The sequence below is a fragment of the Macaca fascicularis genome, chromosome 7, assembly GCF_037993035.2.
Source record: "Macaca fascicularis isolate 582-1 chromosome 7, T2T-MFA8v1.1".
NCBI lineage: Eukaryota > Metazoa > Chordata > Mammalia > Primates > Cercopithecidae > Macaca > Macaca fascicularis.
The window spans coordinates 28882077-28902674 of record NC_088381.1 but is presented as its reverse complement, the minus strand read 5'-3'; the positions used below and the strand labels follow the sequence as shown (position 1 = coordinate 28902674).

The 20598-nt window shown below is 39.6% G+C and overlaps 1 protein-coding gene and 1 long non-coding RNA gene across 5 annotated transcripts in view; one reads left to right on the top strand and one right to left on the bottom strand.

Annotated features, from left to right (window-relative positions):
• MYO5A (myosin VA) overlaps window positions 1–20598 on the top strand; it is a 219196-nt gene that overhangs the window by 79756 nt on the left and 118842 nt on the right. For all 4 annotated transcript variants that reach the window (XM_005559591.5, XM_005559593.5, XM_045395478.3 and 1 more), the window contains exons 2-4: window positions 4123–4233; window positions 9103–9274; window positions 11491–11635. In XM_005559591.5, coding sequence (XP_005559648.3) covers window positions 4123–4233; window positions 9103–9274; window positions 11491–11635 — 428 coding nt within the window. The remainder of the gene's footprint in view (window positions 1–4122; window positions 4234–9102; window positions 9275–11490; window positions 11636–20598) is intronic.
• Window positions 1–20598, bottom strand: part of LOC123574429 (uncharacterized) — a 113348-nt gene that overhangs the window by 63416 nt on the left and 29334 nt on the right. The gene's annotated exons all lie outside the window — the stretch shown is intronic.

Genomic DNA, 20598 nt, shown 5'->3' with positions numbered 1-20598 from the left:
AGCTGGGATTACAGGCACGAGCCACCATGCCTGGCTAATTTTTGTATTTTTAGTAGAGGTGGGGTTTTACCATGTTGGTCAGGCTGGTCTCCAACTCCTGAGCTCAAGAGATCCACCTACCTCGGCTTCCCAAAGAGCTGGGATTACAGGCATGAGCCACCGTGCCCATCCCGACTCTTAATCTCTTTATATTTATATATCTTTTCTGGAACCAGTAATGCCTTCCCGAGAAAGCTACAAAAATGTTGTCTTTGTAAATAAGCTTCAGATTGGGAGCAGTTAGTACATAGAAATATGTATTGCATGAGTAAGGCTTTAGTGATATGTACAGATATTACTCAGTTTATGGACTGTGTACCTGGGAAAAAAGTTGTAAAACAGATTTCAGTGACATGTTTGATATATGACTTTAGAAATCACTTCCTATGGGAAAAAACAGTAACAACCCCACCCTGTACTTATATATTGGTTTATGCTTTTCATGAAGTTTCTATGTGTGTAAGCCTTTGCAATAAACTGGAAGACTATTGTTGTCATCCTCATTTTATTGTTGCCTGAAATAAAGGCCAAGGCCCATCTGGTAGCCCTGGGACTAGAACCCATAGTCTAGTTCCATACTCTTTCCTCTGCAAACTGTTTAGATTAAAAGTTTGTATGTGTTGGTAATAATAAGATAAAATTAAAGCAATTGAGTGAGCTTTTAATCGTACTACTTATATTCAATTTAAAGAGATGCCTTTTATTCTGATCTTCTTTTGATAAATTCTTACTAAGCACCAGCTGTGTGTCAGGTACTCTTCTAAGTACTGCCTGCAGTGTTGAACAACACAGACACGGAACTTATGTTCTAATGAAGGAAGAGAGACAGTAAATAAGTAAATAGACAACATAACAGCAAGTGATTTCAGATAGTGAATAACAGCGCTGAAGAATGTAAAATGGAGAACGGTAATCGTAGTTTGGATTGATTTCAGCTAGAAAGATCTGGGAATGCCTCTCTGAAGAGGTTTACATTTGAGCTATCATGTAAGTGAGAAGGAGGCAGGCATAAGCAGATCTGGGAGAAGTACATTATAGAGGAATTAACAAGGGCCAGGGTCTAGAGACAGGAGCAAACAAAACTGTGTTCCTGAAGAACTAAAATAAGATCTGCATGGCTCCGGCTTAGAGGTTGGCAGGGGAAGGAAAGGACAGGTCATGAAGGCCTTTGTAGACCATGGTAAGGGATTTGTGTGTTAACTGTGAGGGCCAGGCCTGTAATCCCAGCACTTTAGGAGGCCAAGGTGGGAGGATCACTGTCTGAGGCCAGGAGTTTGAGACCAGCCTGGCCAACATGGCGAAATCCTGTCTCTACTAAAAATAAAACAACAACAAAAAAGTAGCTGGGCGTGGTGGCGGGTACCTGTAATCCCAGCTACTTGGGAGGCTGAGGCAGGAGACTTGCTTGAACCCTGGAACTGGAGGCTGTAGTGAGCCAACCTGGGCAACAAGAGCAAAACTCCGTGTCCGAAAAACAGAAAACCAAAAAACTATGATGGCTATTTGTCCTACTGTTTTCTTGTTAAAATGTCCTTCATTTTATAAAACGATGGTGATATTAGATAGTAGATTGGTATTTATGTTGCCTGTGCTGAGTGTGAGGGCCTTAGCCTCTACTTGTCTGTAAGTGCTGCCAATAATTAATGGTTTTGTAACCTTACTTGTCAAAAGTTAGTTAATAACCTTATATCAGTCCCCAAACTTGAAAAAAAAATTTTTACCAGCCATGAAATCTGGTAGTTTGGAAACTACAGCAATATACCACAGCAGCTTCCTAATAGGAAGGCTTGAAAATATTTGTCAGTAAAGAGGTTAACATAGGCTGGGCACAGTGGCTCATGCCTGTAATTCCAGCACTTTGAGAGGCCAAGGCAGGCGAATCATGAGGTCAGGAGATCGAGACCATCTTGGCTAACAGGTGAAACCCTGTCATTACTAAAAATGTAAAAAAATTAGCTGGGCGTGGTCGCATGTGCCTATAGTCCCAGCTACTCGGGAGGCTGAGGCAGGAGAATTGCTCGAACCCAGGAGGCGGAGGTTGCAGTGAGCCGAGATTGCGCCACTGCACTCCAGCCTGGGTGACAAAGTGAGACTCCGTCTCAAAAAAAAGAAAAAAAAGAAAAAAAAAGAAAAGAAGAGGTTAACATAATATCCAGGACAGTGGCATGGCATGCTGAAATGTTTTTCTTACAGGAGACGTTTAATTTAAATTATCTTGAATCTCAGATCTACCTGTACTTTCGTTCACCCACTTCCTTTTCGCTTTCTCCTATCTGTAAGTTCATCACTGGGTCATATAAATTTCTCTTGTTCTTGGGAATGACCTTGTTACAAGCTTCCAGAACTTTGTGCCCAGTACTTAGAATAATCATTACATTATCACAATTCTTTGGGAAGTTGCCCCACATTTAACATACTCAAATCCAGATGCTCCTTCTCAAAGCTCCAAGTAAATTAGTACCCTGATCATTGTTAAAAATGAAATGTAGAGGTGAATTTACATGAAATGCGGATACAGATACAGGCCAGAGACCGGGTTCAGTCGGGCCCATGCCAGCCATGATTGATTGTATCATGTCTTTCTTTTGCTGGCTGAATCTAGGATTCCTGTTTTCATATGTGATTTGTTCATGAAAATGGGCATTTAGGTTTAGTGTTATGCGTGTTTTAAAGGGAAATTTCTTCCCAGAGAGTCCAAGCACATAAAACACTTCTTCAATGAGGTATTTGAAAGATTTATGCATGTTAGTATATTTTGTTCTTTTTCTTCAAAATTGACCACATAATCTTCTGGCTTATGTCCAGAGAGTGTCTAGTTGAGGCAAAATATTTGCTGCTTTAGGAATCCCTGATGATTACCATGCCTTTTTCATGGTGTTGAGGCTGCAGGAGCTAAGTTTATTAGTGACTGGCTGTGCCATTTTTACCATTTCCCACTCATCTTTATAAAATAATGAAGGCAAAATGCTGAACAACAGTGTTTTTTCAGTTTTTAAAAATTTGTTATTTTTATTCTCCTCTTCTCCCTTCTGTGATGGCTCCTGAAGGATATCTGAGAAATCGTTAAGGCTTTGCGGAGCACAGGATGCAAACCACAATAAAAAATCCAAATTGTGGGCGGGGCATGGTGGCTCATGCCTGTAATCCCAGCACTTTGGATCACGAGGTCAGGAGTTCGAGACCAGCTTGGCCAACACGGTGAAACCCCGTCTCTACTAAAAATACAAAAGTTAGCTGGGCACAGTGGCACATGCCTGTAGTCCCAGCTACTCGTGAGGCTGAGGCAGGAGAATCGCTTGAACCTGGGAGGCAGAGGTGGCATTGAGCCAAGATTGTGCCACCACACTCCAGCCTGGGCAACAGAGCGAGACTCTGTCTCAAAAGAAAAAAAAAATTCCAAATTGTAAACTCAGCCATAAAAAGATGTCTGAGCTATTGAAACTGGCAGAACCACAATACCATAGCTTCAAAAATAGATCTTATATGTACATTTTAACCTAAAATTATACTTTCAGGTGGCATTTACTATATAAAGCAAAGTCAAGCTTTGATCATAACTGTTTTGTCAGAACACACTTTTTGTATAATTTGGGAATGGTGGTGCTATGAGGGCTAAAATATTTTTTGTTTACTAATTTAAAAAGTAAATTTCAGCCGGGCATGGTGGCTCACACCTGTAATCCTAGCACTTTGGGAGGCCAAGGCGGGTGGATCACCTGAGGTCAGGAGTTTGGAGACCAGCTTGGCCAACATGGCGAAACTCTGTCTTTATTAAAAATACAAAAATTAGCTGAGCGTGGTGGCAGGCGCCTATAATTCCAGCTACTCAGGAGGCTGAGGCAGGAGAATTGCTTGAACCCAGGAGGCGGAGGTTGCTGTGAGCTGAGATCGGGCCACTGCACTCCAGCCTGGGTGACAAGAGCTTAACTCTGTCTCAAAAAAAAAAAAAAAAAAAAAGGAAATTTCATATTGGCCAAGATGTCTTTTTTCGTAAATTGTTTAATTATAAATAGTTATATGTTTATATATTATTGTAAAATAATTGGTTTGCTAGTTTAAATTTTTTTTCTTTTTGTCTTCTAGTTTGCCAGGGTTTGGATACCTGATCCAGAGGAAGTCTGGAAGTCAGCAGAGCTGCTCAAAGATTATAAGCCAGGAGATAAAGTCCTGCTACTTCACCTCGAGGAAGGAAAGGTGAGATCTCACTTTCATTTGTCGTCCTTGGCATAAAGTGAAGGGAGTTCAAAAGAGTAAGTTTACTGTGAAGTAAACTCTCAATGGAAGTTAAATTTTGAACTTACCTAGAATTTTTACTTACTAAATTAGTAAAAATGGCAAACTCAATTTCCTATCCTGATAGCGTTTTTAATGGCATAGATTAGTGAAAATAGCAGATACTTTTAAAAGCTTTTATTTTGACCTATGAATTTATTACGATTGTCAGGTTTAGATTCATATCTAATCCTAAAACTCTTGCATTTAAACTGGTGTGCTATGGGGAGTGCTTGTAGTGGTTTTAAAAAGAGGCATGTTGCCAGGTCTTAGAGAAGACTCATTGGTGGCAGCATGGAGAGCAAAACTGAGGGGAAGACACTAGCTGGGATGAAGGCAGGGAAGAATTAGGCCAATTAGGAGGGCATTGAATACCAAACTAGGGAATTAACTTATTTAACATTTATTGGTCATCTGCTCCGTGTTAGGCAAAATGTCCGGCACTTTGGAGTGGATTTTCTCATGTTAAATTTCACACCAACCCTATGGGTTGGCAGGTGATATAATCACTGTTTTCCAAATAAGAAAGCCAAACCTCAGAGACCTTAAGTAATTTTGCTCAAGGTCACACAGCCAGGAAGTGGCTTTTGGAATTTGAAGAGAGATTTGAACACAGATGACTCTAAGATGAGTGCTTATACTATTTGACTACATCGGAGTTTTGCAGATTACTGGTCATGAGCAGTTGCTTAAGGTGATGTCTGCCATGTTATCCACTGTAAAGTTACTGTTTTCCCTTTGTAATTAGTAAATGTCACTGTGTTGGGGCAGATATTTTGAGGCCACTCATATATCCTGCTTCTCCTTAAACTTTGCCTGCTAATATTTGCCCAGTGTTCATTACTGTGTCTTGCCTGCAGCAAGTATTATTGTGTTCTAGTGGTGATTCTCCATTTCTTTCCTTCCTTATATACTTATTAACTAGAATTCTTCTATAGGGAAGGAAGTATTGTTTCTTCTGTCCCATTTATTTATTAATTTAATCATGTATTATGGACTCATGGGTATTTCTTTTATTCTTCATTACTATCATTACTTATTTTATTAGTTACATTGTTCCAGCTTTGGTCATTGAGATCTCTCTTAGATTGGGTCCTTTGCCTTTTTTGACAGGTCCCTATCCTTTTTTATTTTTTTTGAGAGTGTCTCACTCTGTCACCCAGGCTGGAGTGCAGTGGCTTGATCATGGCTCCCAAGCTCAGCCTCCCTAGGGGCTAGAACCACAGGCATGAGCTACCATGCCTGGCTAATTTTTAAAATTTTTAGTAGAGATGGAGTCTCAATACGTTGCCCAGGCTAGTCTTGAACTCCTGGGCTCAAGCAGTCCTCCCACCTTGGCATCCTAAAGTGCTGGGATTATAGGCATGAGCCACTGTGCCTGGCTTTTTTTTTTTTTTTTTTTTTTAAAGATATAACACTTCTCCTGGTACCCCAAGACACTTACCCTGTATTTCCCCTTTCCCAACCCTGGTACCTTATATTGGAGGATAGTATTTGACAACCAAGATCTGTGCACTAGGTGTGCTCGTTGCTATTGAGATGACACCACTTCTGGGCCCTCTTAGCATACAGAGCGTGAAAAATATATACATGGATGGATAGATGGATACTAATATGTATGCATACTATACTAATGTATACTCAACCATCTATACTTACTTTATGTTTACATATGTGTGTATGTGTTTGTATATACATATTTTATATATATAAAATGTGTTTTTAGAGATGGATGTCTTGCTATGTTGCCCAGGCTGGTCTTGAACTACTGGGCTCAAGCAGTCCTTCTACCTCATCCTCCCAAAGTGCTGGGATTAAAGGCATTAGTTACGCACTTGACCTTTTTTTTTTTTTTTGAGATGGAGTCTACAATCTCTGCTCACTGCAACCTCTGCCTCCCCTCCCGGGTTCAAATGATTCTTGTGCCTCAGCTTCCTGAGTAGCTGGGATTACAGGCACATGCCACCATGCCTGGCTAATTTTTGTGTTTTTAGTAGAGACAGGGTTTTACCATGTTGACCAGGCTGGTCTCGAACTCCTAACCTCAAGTGATCCACCCACCTTGGCCTCCCAAAGTGCTGAGATTACAGGCGTGAGCCACCACACCCAGCCTTGACCTTCTTTTAAAAAAATAAAACCCGTGAGTTAATAGGGATCCTTTTTTCTCCAGTCCAATGCCACCAGGTTCATTCTATTATTCTTCCTTTGATTATGTATACTATAACTTCTCTCTTTGGTTTTCATTATCTATAATATATTACTTATTCATTACATATGTAAAGTTATTTCAGAATTGCTAATCCATACCCCTATGAGAAGCAGATTTGCCAAGCAGAGTACAGTGTCTATGTTTAATTTTATTAATCATTAGTATTTTTTAAAAATATAGAAATAGAATGATACATACCTTTAATAAAAGCAAGAATAGGGACAGGGGTCAAACAAGAAGAATAAACATTATAAAATTCACTAACTATTCAAGAATCATTCTCTTTTTAGAAACTATAGTCACTTAGGGTCCTAGATTAAAATAGAGAAAGCATGGCTTTTGTAATAGTAGAAGAGTATATTTATTTAATAATGTCCATTGATTCTAGAAGAGCAGGTTATGTTCATTTAAAGGCTAACTCCAAGAAAGAAATTTCTGTGAAGATGTTACAGACTCTTCTCTACCTTTTAAATTAGTGTCTTCTCTAACATTTCAATTTCAGCTCCTCCCCACACTCGCCACAAACAACCCCACCCTGTAATGAAGACTGAGAAAAGAGCTCTGGGTTGCCCTTCTGCCATTCTGGAGTCTTCTGGCTAACACCAGAACAGACAATTGTGTATTTACAGGGCCAATGCAAGGACCAGTCAGCCCTAGGCAAGGGTGATACTCTCTGATAAGCAGGCAGCAAGAAATGCTAAGGGGTAAATTGTTAATTTTTCTCTCCTTTAGCATAATTCATTCAAATATGATTTGACTATTTGACCTCTGTATATATTTTCAGTATTAACAAAACTGGCTTTTTACAAAACCTTGTCCCTCCCTACCACTAAATTGAATTTTTATTCCTATTCACTTGTCCTATGTTATTTGCCCCTTAATATATAGTTAAGTGACAATATTCATGGTTGGCTATGCCATAAAGCCATATTCCCATGACTTTAAAGTGAGTAGTGGCTAGTAGTGGTCACTCACACCTGTAATGCCAGCATTTGGGAGGCCAATGTGGGAGAATCCCTTGAGCCCAGGAGTTCAAGATCAGCCTGGGCAATATAGTGAGACCCCATCTCTATTAAAAGTTAAGTGAATAGTGCTTGTTAACTTTTGGGACCAGGAACCCCATTAAAATGTCATTTTTGTTTTGTTTTGTTTTGTTTTTGTTTTTGTTGAGATGGAGTCTTGCTCTGTCACCCAGACTGGAGTGCAGTAGCGTGATCTTGGCTCACTGGAACCTTTGCCTCCAGGGTTCAAGTGATTCTCCTGCCTCAGCCTCCCAAGTAGCCGGAATTACAGGTGCCCACTACCATGCCTGGCTAATTTTTTTTTTTTTTTCCCGAGACGAAGTCTCGTTCTGTTGCCCAGGCTGGAATGCAGTGGCGTGATCTCAGCTCACTGCAAGCTCTACCTCCTGGGTTCACGCCGTTCTCCTGCCTCAGCCTCCCGAGTAGCTGGGACTACAGGCTCCTGCCACTATGCCTGGCTAAATTTTTGTATTTTTAGTAGAGATGGGGTTTCTCCGTGTTAGCCAGGATGGTCTCGATCTCCTGACCTCGTGATCCACCCACCTCGGCCTCCCAGAGTGCTGGGATTACAGGCGTGAGCCACCACGCCTGGCACGCCTGGCTAATTTTCATGTTTTTAGTAGAGATGGGGTTTCACCATGTTGGCCAGGTTGGTTTTGAACTCCTGACCTCAGGTGATTCACCCACCTCGGCCTCCCAAAGTGTTGGGATTACAGGCGTGAGCCACCATACGTGGCCAATTTTTCTATTTTTAATAAAGACGGAGTTTTACCATGCTGATCAGGCTGGTCTCGAACTCCTGACCTCAGTTTATCCGCCCACCTTGGCCTCCCAAAGTACTGGAATTACAGGTGTGAGCCACCGCACCCAGCCTAACTCTAATGAATGAATCAGCTTATGCACAGAAAAAAAGCAAAACAAAACAAAAATCTAATGAAAACTATGAATTGTCTTGCCTCAAAAAAAGTACACACGTGCACATACAGAGTGTTGCACATAATTTCAGGGGATTCTTGGGTCTCGTGGTTTAGGGGTTCCTAAGTACTTACCACATGCCAGACTTGCCTCATTTACTTTTTACCATAACCCTGTTAGCTTATTTTACAAAGGAGGGATTTGGGTTAAATACTGTAATTCAAAACCACATAAAAAGTAAGTATTAGTATTAGGATTTGAATCCAGGTCAATCTGATCCTAGAGTCAATCTTGACCACTCTTTTATATTGTCTGCCACTTTTTTATAGGTAAAAGGGGATGGAGGAGAGAAATGTATTTAAAAATTTAAAACTTCTGATTCAGTAGGTGGGTGAAAAAGGTCTAGGCTATAACTTTTCAAACTATATTAGCAAAAATTGTTAATACAAGTTAGTATGTCTGATGAAAACACAATTCATACTGTTTTCCATCTCCACCAGCTTCTGTGATATTGGAAGGTGCTAGGAAAATAATGCATTTGATAGCTGAGAAGCAAATCAGGAATAGGAAGTGAGCAAAATTCATGGCTCTTTTTCATAGTCCTTGCCATAATTTATCTAGATTTTGTGCCTTGTGCATTTTCAGGATTTGGAATACCGTCTAGATCCAAAGACCAAGGAGCTGCCTCACTTACGAAATCCTGACATACTTGTTGGTGAAAATGACCTCACAGCCCTCAGCTATCTTCATGAGCCTGCTGTGCTCCATAATCTCAGAGTCCGCTTTATTGATTCCAAACTTATTTATACATATTGTGGTAAGTATGCTTTGCTTTCTGAATAGACTGTGTACTCTTTCCTGAATGGACATAGCCATGGAAATATTGTACATGGGGAAAGCAGGCTGTGGCTGGATTTTCTCTGAGAGACAAAATCACTTGAGCATTATCTGAAAGATTTACCAGTATTTATTAGCCAAGTTACATTTATGCTGAATAAACTCACTTGTGAGCTTACATAATTTTGCTAAAAGTAAAAAAGACTGGGCCCATCTTTTGGAAATTTTTTCCCTCACAGAAGTCATATGTCAGATTTGGTGCCAAATTCACCAGTTATTTTCTTCTCTTCCAAAAACTACTACACGAAGAGTAGATGTCCAAGGACTTATCTTTGGAGCAGGTTCAAGAGATTTAGTGTTATCTTGTGGTCAGTTACTCGCCATGCAGAACTAACTTGACTCTGGTGATTCGTCTTGCTCACTCCTGCTTGCCTGGGCCTCTGCTCATTGCAGTGTTAGCTGCCAGCCACCCAGCTCATGGTGATTTTTATCTCGCCAAGAAATAAAGCTTCCACATGTGTGTATGTTTGCGTTCCTTTCCCCCTTCTCCAGCTTTCCTTCTTTTTTCTCTCTTTCCCGGTTTGTTCTTATCTTTTATTTTCTCCCTTTCCTCTGGCTATGTTTTCTCCACTGACGTCTTATCGTTCTTTCACTAATCACTCTGTCCTCTGAAGCTCAAATCTGGATTCATTCATTCGTGTGGTATACCCAACTCAGTGTTCATGATTTTTTCATTACTCTCCTGTTTTAGACAGGAACAGCCACCTTTTCTTCTTAAAATAATTGACTTCCTTTATATCATTGATAGTTACTTTTCTTTACTGGTAATTATTTCTTTTTCTCAATTTTTATTTTTCGTCCATTTTTTTTCCTTGCACATGTGTTGCCTTCTCAGTGAAGTCTTGTCTGGCCACCCTATCAAGGCAGAAACCCCTCCTTACTGTCTTTCTTCCCTGCATTATTTTTTGCCTTCTTTTCCTTACTATTTAATCTGTGATTATGTGTGTGTATATATATATTTTCTTACTTATCTTGTTAATTGTCTGAATTTCCCACTAGCATTTAAGTTCCATGAGGGTAAAGATTAGCCTTTTTGTTTTGTTTTGTTTACTGTCGTAAATTCAGCATTTAGAAAAGACTTTACATGTAGTTGGAACTGAATAAACATTTGTTGAATGAACGACTTCATTAAGTTAATATATACCTACTGAAAAATTATTAGGAGATACAGAAAAGTATAAAAAATGAAAAACAATTATATGTAACTCACCACTGAAAAATAGCCAGTATTAATATTGACTTACATCCTTTTTCTTTATATGCATGAGAGGTATAAGTTGATATAAAATTGGAATCAGTCTATATATAGTTTTGCATTATATTTTCCTATGACTTTTAATATCCTTCAAAAACATGATTTGGACCAGGTGCTGTGGCTCATGTAATCCCAGCACCTTGGGAAGCTGAGGCAGGCAGATCACTTGAGCCCAGGAGTTCAAGCCTGGGCAACATGACAAAATCCTGTCTCTACAAAAAAATACAAAAACTAGCCAGGCTTGGTGTTGCATGTCCATAGTCCCAACTACCTGGGAGGCTGAAGTGAGAGGATTGCATAAGCCTGGGAAGTCTAGGCTGTGGTAAGCCGAGACAGTACCACTGCTCTCCAGCTTGGGTGACAGGGTGAGACCCTGTCTCAAAATAAACAAACAAACATGATTTTTGGTGGTGGCTTAGTAGTCTATCATATGGATGTAACAGAATGCATTCAACTAGTCTCCTTGCCCTAAATATTTTGTTTCCATTTTCACTGTTACAGATAACATTATGATAAACATCTTTGTGGGGGGAAAAAAAAACCTCTTTGCATGAATTTCTGATTATTTCATTTGGATAAATTGTAGAAGTAAAGTGGAATTTTTGATTTAAATATATGAAGATATTTAAAGTTCTTATAACATTGCCACATTATTTTAAGCCCCCTAGTCCAGTTTTTAAATGGTGTTTTAGGCAGAACTATGTATAATGGGTTCAGAGGCAAAGACTATGATACATTTTGATCCTCAATTTATTGGTTTAATATTAACTAAATTGAAATGAAGGATTGTGTTAACTGTGAGTCTGACTTTACTAAGTTTGATATGCCCATTAGGGTATCATTGACTTCTTTTTCTTTCTTGTCCCCCACCCTATTCCCAGGTATAGTCCTAGTAGCTATAAATCCCTATGAACAGCTGCCTATTTATGGAGAAGATATTATTAATGCATACAGTGGTCAGAACATGGGTGATATGGATCCACATATCTTTGCAGTAGCTGAAGAAGCTTACAAGCAAATGGCCAGGTTGGTAGAAGCTTTCATTGTTATTTTATGGCTATTAGATATGATGATTTCTTCTTGCTGAGTCACATATATTTTAAAGTGGATAGCAACCTTGTAAATAATTACTAAATAAGCAGCCTTGACAAGTTTGTCTCAGGTGGCTTGGATTATTATTAAATAATAAAGTGGGCCGGGCACGGTGGCTCATGCCTGTGATCCCAGCACTTTGGGAGGTCAAGGTGGGCGGATCACCTGAGGTCAGGAGTTCGAGACTAGCCTGGCCAACATCGCGAAACTCTGCTTCTACTAAAATTGCAAAAATTAGCTGGGTGTGGAGGTACACACCTGTAATCCCAGCTACTTGGGAGGCTGAGGCAGGAGAATCACTTCAACCTGGGAGACGGAGGTTTCTGTGAGCCGAGATTGTGCCACTGCACTCCAGCCTGGGCCACAGAGCAGGACTGCATCTCAAAAACAACCAACCAACCCAAGAAAAACAAAAAAAAGCCTCACATTTATAAAGGGACATAGAGTTTTTAAAAACTGCCTTTGAAATTTCATCATAATCCTGTGACTAGGAAAAGACAGATGCAGATGTTATGTTTTACAGATGAGAGGATTAGTGTAGTGACCTACCCAATGTCAGTCAGCTAATGAGTAATAGACCAGAACTAAAAGGCCTAGGAGCTGTAAAAAAAATCTTTCAGAATCCTAAGGAATTAAATCTGAAGGAAAGTGTGAAATTTTTTTCTTTCAAAATGGGGTCTTGCTATATTGCCCAGGCTGCACTTGAACTCCTGGGTTCAAGTGATCCTCCTTCTTCAGCCTCCTGAGTAGTTGGTACTACAGGCATGCACTACCATGCCCAACTGAAAGTGTGAATTTTAATGTTAGTATGCTATGATAGGGCATCAGTTATCCTGAACAGCATCTGCAAAATGTCTCTCTCTCTTTTTTTTTTTTTTTTGAGACGGAGTCTCGCTGTGTCGCTCAGGCTGGAGTGCAGTGGCAATCTCAGCTCACTGCAAGCCCCGCCCCCCAGGTTCACACCATTCTCCTGCCTCAGCCTCCCGAGTAGCTGGGACTACAGGCGCCCACCACCACACCCGGCTAATTTTTTGTATTTTTAGTAGAGACGGGGTTTCACCGTGTTAGCCAGGATGGTCTCAGTCTCCTGACCTCGTGGTCCACCTGCCTTGGCCTCCCAAAGTGCTGGGATTACAGGCTTGAGCCACTGCACCTGGCAAAATGTCTCTTATATTAACCATGGAACCCCAAAATTTTGAGGGTGGAAAATGGGAGAAAAATGCTATTTTCAAGACTAGATTATGCATAACATAATAAAATATAAAACTGTGAATGTGTAGAAGAATAGCTTAAGTTTAATTCATTTCTCCAGCCTATAAAGCAGAACATATTATAAATATAATATGGGAAACCCACAAGTAATTTATAAGGTGGAAAGAAAACGAATACTGCAGAGGTTTTTATTTTCTCCTCTCCAGCCAGGGAGAGTATACATGATTGGTCCAGCATGTGACAGAATTTTAGAATTATTTCAGTGACAAAGCCCTAGAAATCATTATGCCCTTTTAATAATAAAATAATATTAATGTGGATACTTCTAATAGCAGCTAGCATGTGCTCTGTGAAGGACATTATTTAATTGTTTTCCATTTATTAACTAATTTTATTCTCATAGCAACTTTCCGAATTTGGTATTATTATTAATTTTCATTTTACAAATGAGAAAAATGAAGCACAGAGAAGTTGTGTAACTTTTCTAAAGTCACATAACTAGGAAGACCAGTTTTCTTTTTTTCTTTTTTTTTTTTTTTGAGACGGAGTCTCGCTCTGTCGCCCAGGCTGAAGTGCAGTGGCCGGATCTCAGCTCACTGCAAGCTCCGCCTCCCAGGTTCACGCCATTCTCCTGCCTCAGCCTCCCAAGTAGCTGGGACTACAGGCGCCCGCCGCCTCGCCCGGCTAGTTTTTTGTATTTTTTAGTAGAGACGGGGTTTCACCGGGTTAGCCAGGATGGTCTCGATCTCCTGACCTCATGATCCGCCCGTCTCGGCCTCCCAAAGTGCTGGGATTACAGGCTTGAGCCACCGCGCCCGGCCTAAGACCAGTTTTCAAATTGAAGTAGTCTGACATTATGAAATATTAATGTATTAAATATAAAATGACTAAACATAGGTTAGCACTACAAAACATGTCATATTATGCCAGCTTCTGCCATAAAATAGTAATTAGGGTTCAAAGCTTAAGAAAAATTATTTTTTAAGCTTAAAATTAAGAAAATTCCATCTATAAGGGAAAAATCTACCAATAGCTGATTTGTATAGTATCAGAGCATTGCAGTACAGTTTCAACACCACTTAGTACAACCTGAGAACTACTGGGCAGAGAAAAAAATCACATGGAGGGCTAGACTCTAAAAATAATCTCAGAGAATTGTATAGTGCTCAGAGAATTATATGACTCTTTGGAAAGTAGTAGTCTTAAATACAAAAGCATAGCTCTTACCATCTTTGTTACTGGTCATTCACAGATAGTATTAGGTTTATATGAATATTTATGGCTTTCTACCTTTAGATTTACCTTGGTTTCCTGTAGTTTCTTCTTCTCATTATGATCTGTTGTGACTCAGTCACTCAAGGTGATTTCTTAACTGAAGGTTGTCTTTTTTCCTTTTGCTTGGTTTTCTTTTTCAGACGGTTTTAAAATTTGCCTCAATCAGATATGGTATTATATTTACCATTTATATAAATAGATCTGTACCCATAACATCTGCCACAACAGTTAAATAGACTGTATCTGTTTAGGCTTACAGTAGGGAATAACTGCTGCAGGATCATTTCTTGCCATTGTTTTCTTGTCAAACAAAGATGTCATCTTTCCGGATGCAAATCCTGGTGTTTCACATTACCATCATTTCTAGGGGTCCCTCATGTCTTCAGGGAAGGTACAATTCATCATTCATCTAATAGAGATTTACTGAACACTGTCCAAACACCAGGCACTGTTCTGGGCATGGGGGATACAAATTAAATAGACAGGAATTCCTACCCCATGAAGTCAGGCGTGATTAACAATAAAAGTATTAGCTGGGCATGGTGGCGCGTGTCTGTAGGCGGATCACTTAAGACTTGGAATTCAAGGTTACAGTAATCTATGATTGTGCTACTACACTCCAGCCTGGGCAACATAATGAGACCCTGCCTTTGCAAACAAAATACAAAAATTAGCCGGGCTTGGTGGCATGTGCCTTTACTCCCAGCTACTCAGAGGTCTGAGGTGAGAGGATCGCTTGAGCCCGGGAGTTGAAGGCTGCAGTGAGCCAAGATGGCGCCACTGCACTCCAGCCTGGGTGACAGAGCAAGACCTTATCTACAAAAACAAAAACAAAAAAGTGAAGTTACAAAAAAATTAAAGAACATACTGTGCTGGAGCAAGGTTAGAAGCCAGGAGACTAGTTGGGAGATTATTGCCTTGATCCATACAAGAGATGATCATTTAATTAGTGGAGGTGGTAAAACATAGATGAATTCTGGGTATGTTTTTAAGACGGAACCGCCAAAGGCTTGCTTATGTGGGGTTATTTGAGAAAAAGAGGAGTTAAGGATGGCAGTAAGGATTTGGACTGAGCACCTAGAAGGTTGGAGTTCCTGTTTACTGAGATGTAGAAGATGGCAGGAAGAGCAGGTTGTGTGTGTTGTGGGGTGGAGAGTAGGGGGAAAGGAGCAGAGTTCTAATTTAGATCTTTAAGGTTGAAAAGATGTTTTTGACATCTATCGTAAAAACAAAACTCATACTAGGGATTCTTTCCAAGCAGATCTATGTCCGGTGACATCAGCAATAACCAGGATCCTTGAGCAGGATCCTTGACTCATGGCTTCTTTTTAAACATGCTCCTTAGAGAGTACAATGCCCTCATAAAATACCTTCCTAGAATAGCCTTTTAATTTTAACTGTCCTTGTTGACTTACCATGGAGAAAAACTCAGTGGACTGCCATACCTATTTTTTTCTCTTATTCTTGTTTGACATTCTTGCCAGTCTTTTCTCATGCTGGAACTAGGGTTTTTGTTTGGTTTTGTGTTGTTTCCTTAAAACCAGGTAGTGCTGATGGATTTTTTTGCTGTGTTTTCTCTCCACTGTGAGTGATAGTGTATATCAGTTTTATTGACTAAGTTTCATTTATTTAAATTTGCTTGAAATAAGTTAGTTATATGCAATTAACTTTGGTCTAGTGAAAAAGACATCTGTACTAGTCACTGTCTACCAAAAACTGACCATATAAGCTCAAATCTAGCCTCCCTCTGTCTCCATTTTATCATCTATAAAATGGAACGGTGTCAGTGATGGTCTAGTTTTACATGTATAGGTTTCTGTGGTATGCATTTGTTATCTTTATATTCGATGAGAACTAATGCATAAACATTTTTCTTTTTAGTTGAGGGGAGACCATTGTAGGTAGCTGTGTAACAAAGCAGAAGAAGCATTACATAGATTTTCTCCTGGAAATCAAGAGATGTGGGGTGTAACAACCCAGCTCTACTCTATGCCAGTCATCAGCCTTGGACAAACCATCTAACCTCTTGGTGTTACTCTTTCCTCCAAAGAGGAAAACATGTCTCTCCTGCTTACTTTGGAGGTGAAAATTATATTAGGTGATACACACAGAAGCCCTTCGAAAAATACTAACTTCTATTCAAATATGATCTGTTCTTATCATCATAGTTGTCATCATTATGGGGTCTTATGTCTACATTTCTCTTTTCATTGACTTGAGCCTCTCATCTGGTTTTATTATTTCTGAATTTATTTATTACCAGGCCCTTCCTTAGGGTGGCCCCTTCCATCATTTGGTTATGTGGTCTCAGGGTGCGCCACTGTGCAGAGGTTCACTGGCCAAGTGCACACTATTACGGATGATAAAATCTCTTCTCTTTCAGCTGAGACTCAGCTGCCCTGTGATGCTAAGTATCCTGTTTATGCAAATAGACTTCAGGTAATACATGGTACCTCATAAGGATAATTTTATGTATCTTATATAAAGGTGGGTTAACTTAAATTAATAAATAGCTACCATATTTAGAGGTCTACTATGTACCAAACATGGTGCAAGGCATGTAATCCTCATTACATCCCTGGAGCAGATCACCACTGCTTTACAGGTGAGGAAAGTAACTTGTCCAGGCCATATGCTAATAAATGGTATCTGAGAGCTGAAATTTGAATCCAGCTCTGAGACTCTGAAGCCTTTCTTCTTTGTCATTTAGTTTTCTTACTTTCAACTACCTGGCCCTAATCTAACAGGTCTGTTCCCTCACATTAAGATGGCATAGTTCTATTTCTGCATCTTTTGTTTAGCATAGAATATCTTGCTCCATGCTTTTTTATCTGTCTAATTTATATTTATACTTCATTATTCCACTCAGGTTTTACTTTCAGATGACCCCAGCTCACAGTAAATGATTTCTCTTTAGAGTTCTCCATTTTTATGAGTACTTTAGTCTGTTTTATACTGGTATATCAGAATACCAGACTGGGTAATTTATAGTGAACAGCAGTTTGTTTGGCTCATTGTTCTGGATGCAGGAAAGAGCAAGGTTGATGGGCTACATCTAGTTGAGGGCCTTCTTGCTGCGTCATCTTATGGTGGAAGGTGGAAGGGTAAGAGAGCATGTAAGACAGAGACAGGAATGGGGCCAAGCTCATTCTTTCATCAGGATGCCATTACTGCAATCACTAACCCACTTCCATTATGACTGCATAAATCCATCCATGAGGGCAGAGCCCTCTTTTTTTTTTTTTTTTTTTTTAAATACAGGGTCTCACTATGTCACCCAGGCAAGGGTGTAGTAGCACAGTCATGGTTCACTGCAGCCTCAACCTCCGAGGCTCAAGTGATCCTCCCACCTCAGCCTCCCAAGTAGTTAGGACTACAGGCATGTGCAATGATGCCCAGCTAATTTTTTCTTTTTTGTAGAGATGGAATCTCACTATGTTGCCCAGGCTGGTCTCAAATTCCTAGGCTCAAGTGATCCTCCTGCCTCAGCTTCCCAAAGTGCTGGGATTCCAGGCGTGAGCCACCATGCCTGGCCTAGTGACATCACCTCTCAACACTGTTGCGTTGAGGATTTAGTTTGCAACATATGAACTTTGGGGAACACATTCAAACCATAACATTAAACTACTACTTTGGGACTTACTGAATATTTTCTACCCCAGAAGGTTACAGTAGGAATAAAATACAGTACATATTAGAGCACTAGAGTGTATAAAAGTTATAAACAAATATAATTGGCTATTTCTGCTGTAGCATCTTTATATAGTGTATAGGCTGTGTACTGATGGAACAGAAAACTCAGGTTGATTTGAGGGGATCTGATAGCCATGTGACAAGCTTCTCACTAGGAACTGAGTGACCTCAGCAAGTATCTCTAGGGAACACTTGTTTTCATTTCCTGAGGAGTCTGTCTGCCTCTCTATAGCACAGCATTCAACAGTGCCAGCAACCTTTTTCATAGTAAATAGTTATGCTTCAAAAATAAAATTAATATTATAATTGTAAACTCATTGTCTAGTATTAACTTTAGGGTTTAAGCATTTTCTTTTTGAGACTAATTAAAAGTAGAAATCAGAGAGACACAGAGAGCAGAGCAGCTTGATTTTGATGAGTGATAATATAGAAAAACTTAGCATCTCTCTAACAAGAGAGAGATTAAAGTCTCAATGAAGCCACATCTTTAAGACACCACGGTAAAAACACAGTTTTGAAAGAAAGCATTTTATTACACTAACTTAATATTTTTTCTTTTTAACAAGGGATCACATAAAGGGAGAAACAGATTGGTTGCCTGCAAAAATGTAAAGCTGTAGATTTTGTTTCACATGGCCATGTTTGTTTATAAGCTAAAAATTTAGACCTAGGTGCAGGTGCGTGTACACTTCATCACGGTACATGACAACACTCAATGGGTGGTTATCAGAGAGTTAACATCAACATAGGTGGAGATATTAAATTGTGTTCTGCATTACTCAGGTCTGAGGCACGCATTACTTAATTTCCGTGTTAATGCCATAGATGTAATTGAAAGTATGTTTATTAATTTTACAGAGGACAAGTTGATGATCTTGGAAGATATGAATAGTGTTTGGTATGACCATGATAAACTAGAGAGATTACATATTTTAAACGATAAAATTCAAAAGGAAAATCTATAAAATAATATATGTCGTATAAAATGAAAACTATAAGGAGAGACCCGACAGACCAAATAGATATAAGGTCACTGATGACCATAAGAGGAAAATAAAGTCTAACAGACACCCTCTCCAACCCTGCCTCTCTCTCTCTCTCTCGTTTTCTTTCTCTTTCTCTCTCTCTCTCTTGCTCATCCTTGAATAATTGTTTCCTGGGGTTTCAAGTGCTTCTACATAATTTAACTCCCATTTCCTTATTCTCACAGAACCTGGTTTTCTCCTAATGATCATGTGAGTCAATTCTGGTAGTACCCTCTCAATTCTGGTATTACCTTCTCTGGAAATGCTTTCCTGACATCTCTTCCTCACATCTCCTACTGGTTCCATACTCTTCCTTTCTACTTTCATAGTATCTTAGATAGACCTTTTTTATAGCAGTTACTTCCAACTGCATTTTAACTGTGTCCTTTCTAGTCTCTCTCCATTGACTATGACCCTAGAGTCGTTTATTTCCATAAAGTGATTAGCACATTGTGGCTGCTCATTATGTGTTTGTTAAATGAATGAATGAAGCAGTATTTTTAAGTGAGGGCTTTTAGTTCACATTAGAGCTTCTGGAAACAGGTCAGAAGAGCTCACCTCCACTACAAAGCAGCCAGTACCCAGCCTATTTAGGATCATTGTGGAGGCCCTTGAAAGGACTGGCCAAGCCAGAAATCATAAATCTGTCATTACTTCATTTTCCAGCTAAACTGAGTGATCTGTTCTTTCCAAACTTCTGATTCGGAGCCTTCATTTATGCTATCCCCTTTGCCTGGAATGTACCCTTCCCGCCTTCTGTAGTCCTTGTTTGCTTTCTCTTACTCATGTTTGTAGACCTTGTACAGCTGTCATCTCTAGGGAACCTTCCCTGATAACCTGTTCTTCCTCTTACTGCCCCATCACGTGTATTACAATCTTGAATTACTGGCCTGGCTTTCCTATTAGATGACTGTCTTAGTCCAGTTTCTGCTGCTATAACAGAATACCACAGACTGGGTGATTCCTAAAGAGCAGAAGTTTATTTAACTCACTGTTCTGGAGGCTGAAACGTCCAAGAGCACAGTGCTGGCATCTGGTGAAGGTCATTCAGTAGTAGGAGGGCACATGAGCGTTTGAGGCAGAGAGAAAATCAGCTTAAACTCATCCTTTTATCAGGAGCCCACTCCCATAATAACTAGCTCACTCCTACATTCATGCCATTAATCCATTCCTGAGGGCAGGGGCCTCATGACCTAATCAGCTCTTGAAGGCCCCACCTCCCAATTTCATCATGTTGGCAATGAAATTTCAACATGAATTTTGGAGAGAACATTCAAACCATAACATCCATCAACCACATGAGGATACAGATCATGACCTTACTTAACTTATAGTTGAATGCAGCCAAGCCAGCAAATGGACTATTTCTTCTCTAGTGATGAGGATACTTTAGTAGGAACTGGAGTTTGTAGGAGACACCATTTTGCGGATTGTTAGCTGGTAGATAATTTAAAATATTTTAAATGGTTTTGTAACTTTAATTAAATAGTATAAATTTAAATTTCTTTTCTGTGGCTCCAAAGAGTATCTCCTGAAGTGGTTGACAACAGTACTGTAAGATATTGAAGTAATTCTTTAGTAATGAAATAATATGTTTGAGATTTGTATGCATAAGAATTCAGAGGCCCTCTATTGCAGATTCATCCTTAGTTGTGATGCTTTCTAATTTAATGCTTGATATCTTCTTCTTCT